The 3,438-nt window shown below is 34.8% G+C and overlaps 1 protein-coding gene across 1 annotated transcript in view; it reads right to left on the bottom strand.

Moving 5' to 3' along the window:
• LOC119581904 (alpha-aminoadipic semialdehyde dehydrogenase-like) overlaps nt 1-3,438 on the bottom strand; it is a 20,809-nt gene that overhangs the window by 1,301 nt on the left and 16,070 nt on the right. The window contains exons 2-7 of the mRNA XM_037930068.1: nt 3,133-3,240; nt 2,864-2,972; nt 2,232-2,449; nt 1,570-1,785; nt 1,103-1,282; nt 420-579 (exon numbers count right to left, since the gene is read on the bottom strand). Coding sequence (XP_037785996.1) covers nt 420-579; nt 1,103-1,282; nt 1,570-1,785; nt 2,232-2,449; nt 2,864-2,972; nt 3,133-3,240 — 991 coding nt within the window. The remainder of the gene's footprint in view (nt 1-419; nt 580-1,102; nt 1,283-1,569; nt 1,786-2,231; nt 2,450-2,863; nt 2,973-3,132; nt 3,241-3,438) is intronic.

The following is a 3,438-nucleotide window of genomic DNA, read 5'->3' as shown; positions in this document are numbered from 1 at the left end:
CATCTCTGAAGTGGACTGCAAAATAAAAAAAAAAACTGGATACTTTCTTTTTAGGTGAATTGATAATCCAAAATGCAAACATTGAAGCATAAAGTCTGTTGACAAATAGGTCAAAAGTTAGGAATCTCATGCTCATGTGTAAATAAACATGTTGAAGCTTTGGATATATTATACTGTAATTCAGAAAACAAAATGTAAATAAAAGTCTGAAGTGGCTAACAGAAATTTTTAGTAAAGCATATGTAAATATCAGCAAATTTGCAATTTAATTTTCAAAAATTCCAGCAAATGCCTTAATCAAGGGTACTAAAAATAAATTAATGCTGTTACGAATACAACTTCAAAATTCATTGTTTATAGACGTTTCTTTGGTTACTTCTGTAGCTTTAGTTTTAAATAATAGTATAAAGAACACTTGCCTCCAAGAGAAACAGCTTCCTTGACAGCAGCAAGATAACCATCAATTCCCTGCTGAGAGTGCATGGGTCCATACAGAACACCATCATCCAAGGGGTCGCCCAAACGTGGCATGAAACTTTTGTATGCCTTTACAAGACGCTCAACAATCTCATCATGGACCTATAAAAAAAATATTCATACTTGTTGAATTACTATGGACAGTTAATTACAACAAAAATCACATTTCACCAAAAACAAACTATTGCACATCACCACAACTGAAACAAAAAGGCTTGTACTGAACCCAAAATAACAGCAATACAAGGTCCCCATTTTACAAATTGACATTTGAATATCAATATGTATAGAGTTACACAGGTACCCAAGCCCTGTGCATGATGAAACACTTAGTCACCTTAATGGATAAGTGATAAATGACATCAATCAAAATAAATACAAAAATGAAAGCCTTTTCTCATATCCTTATTATGTAAACTAATCAAAATAATGGACAATGTTGGTACATCAGAGGATTCAAACAAGTTTCATTTTGCTCAGTGGAGGTAAAATTGGACTGAACATACAAAGGGTAACACATGCTTAATAACCTATTGATTTGCCAACATTATCATGAATAGAATTTTTCTTCAAATTGGGGGTTCTTTATTCAGTTTTAAATCATCTAAGTTATATAAATACAAACCTTTTCATGCAGAATTAACCTACGGGTTGTAGTACATCTTTGGCCTGCAGTGCCTACACATGCAAACAAAGCTGCCCTCACAACCATCTCAATATCGGCATCCTCGTCCACAATAATGGCATTATTGCCGCCAAGTTCTAGCAGATGGCGGCCAAATCTCTCTTGAACCATAAGGGAAACCTAGGGAAATGGATTAAGATGTTCATTAGTACATTTTTTATCCATGAATAATCATTCTGTTTTCTTAATAATGTAAATGGTCCATTATCACAACTTTACATTAGACATTCTTTAATATAATAATTAAAATAAATAAAGGCAGAGAACAGTAAAACTTGTATTTATGTTAAATATTCCAAGTTCCTCTATAGCATGACTGATTAATCCAGGATAAGATCCTTTTCTTTAACAGCAACTCAGTACCAAAATCTGTACCACATACTGCAGGAGTAATTCCCTCTTTTTACCTGTTTTCCAACATTTGTAGAACCTGTGAAAGAGACCAATGGAATCCTCTCATCCTTAGCAATAGCAGTGCCAACATCAGCACCGCCACAGCACAATGCAGACACAGCTCCAGGAAGGTTATTTTTCTCCAAGACCGAGGCTACAATCTTGGTTGTAGCTACTGACACTAGTGGAGTGGTTGGGGCACCCTTCCATAAAAGTGTGTTGCCACATACCTAAAAATATGAATATTGATATGACAGTCATTCCAAGAATCTTTATATTTAGGCCATGCCATTTTACCAGTAGAGTTAACTGTATTAGAAATACCTACATGTTTCTAAGCCATATATATAATTTATCATTTTTGGTGTAGAATCCAATTTATTCTTCATGAATTAGGTAAAATAAATATCTATTTAAAACAAACTCTACTTAACATCATTTTAAATAACAACTGTGTCTTTAACCAAGATTTACAAAGCTTATACCTTAAGTCCATCTGTATACATAAATAAGGAATGATAACTTTAAATTTTATTATTGTCAAACAATACTACCAGCAAAAATTCCCTTTCCAATGCAATTACTTTCATTTTAGTCAGTGATAGAATAGAAAAATACCTCAAATCTTTATAAATATATACAAAAGGAGCCATAATCCAAGTGTCTAAACCCATACCATTGCAATAGCACTGTTCCAGCCATATACAGCAACCGGGAAGTTGAATGCTGTAATCACACCAACAATACCCAGAGGATTCCAGTTCTCCAAGAGGGCATGTCCTGGGCGCTCTGAGGGCAGCACAGAGCCACCAACCATGCGAGACAAGCCAACGGCAAAATCACAGATGTCTACATACTCCTGCACCTCACCAATGCCCTCTGGTTTGATCTTTCCTGGAATTATGTTTAATCCACTGATAAAAAGAAGTCCTGATAAATTAAAGAATGTACTTAATATTCCTGTTCCCAAGTTACTTGAAACAAAAATACTAAAAAGATAATAGGAATAAAGATTTACATAAATTAAGGGAAAATATTTCTCAATAAACTGAAGAACATACACTATCTTGAATAGTAAAACATTAGGTCTGTCTTGTTTAATAAAGCAAGGGAGAAGAAATATCACATATGGAAGCATATTTTACATGATATTCAGTCATATAAAAGTATTAATATGAGAAGCACTATCAGATTTTCCAGGTTTTTACCATATAATTATTATAATTACTATGCGCTAGAAGATTTAATAATGATTTCCAGGAAAAGAAAATTCAGCCATCTATTAAGAAGAGAACCTAGAACACATACCCATCTCTAAGGCCACAAGCTTTCCAAGGGGCTCTAGGTTTTCCCTCAGGGCGACACCAATCTGACGCACAATCTCTCCCCTGGCAGGAGCTGGCATATCTGCCCACACCTGAAAGGGATTCCTATTACATTTTGTTTCAAACTATACAAAGAATGCAACCAAACTCTGTTTCTTAGAAATGAAATATTAATATCTAAGACAGAAATAAAGTCAAAGATTTTATTCCACAAACAAATAAAAGTCTGTTTAGTGTCTCACTAGTCCCTACCTGCCAAGCCTCCTTTCCTGCCTTGACACAAGCATCCAAATCTTCCACTGTGCCTTGCTGGACTTGAGCAATGGGACGATTGTTGGCAGGGCACATGGAGGTCACCACCTGAGAAAGAAATACAAGGGTGATGACCACTTCTGAATGGAATATTAACAACAATTCTGATTTTTGTTTTACATAAGATATCTTGGTGGAGAGAAATGATAAAGGTTGGTGATACGTAACTGGAGAGGGTAAGACAACAGCAATAAGGGGTGGGATATTCTTCTACATGAGATACAAATAAAATGACAAGAGTAAAAA

This window comes from Penaeus monodon, chromosome 15 (assembly GCF_015228065.2).
Source record: "Penaeus monodon isolate SGIC_2016 chromosome 15, NSTDA_Pmon_1, whole genome shotgun sequence".
Lineage (NCBI taxonomy): Eukaryota > Metazoa > Arthropoda > Malacostraca > Decapoda > Penaeidae > Penaeus > Penaeus monodon.
This window is presented reverse-complemented; position numbering and strand designations above follow the sequence as displayed.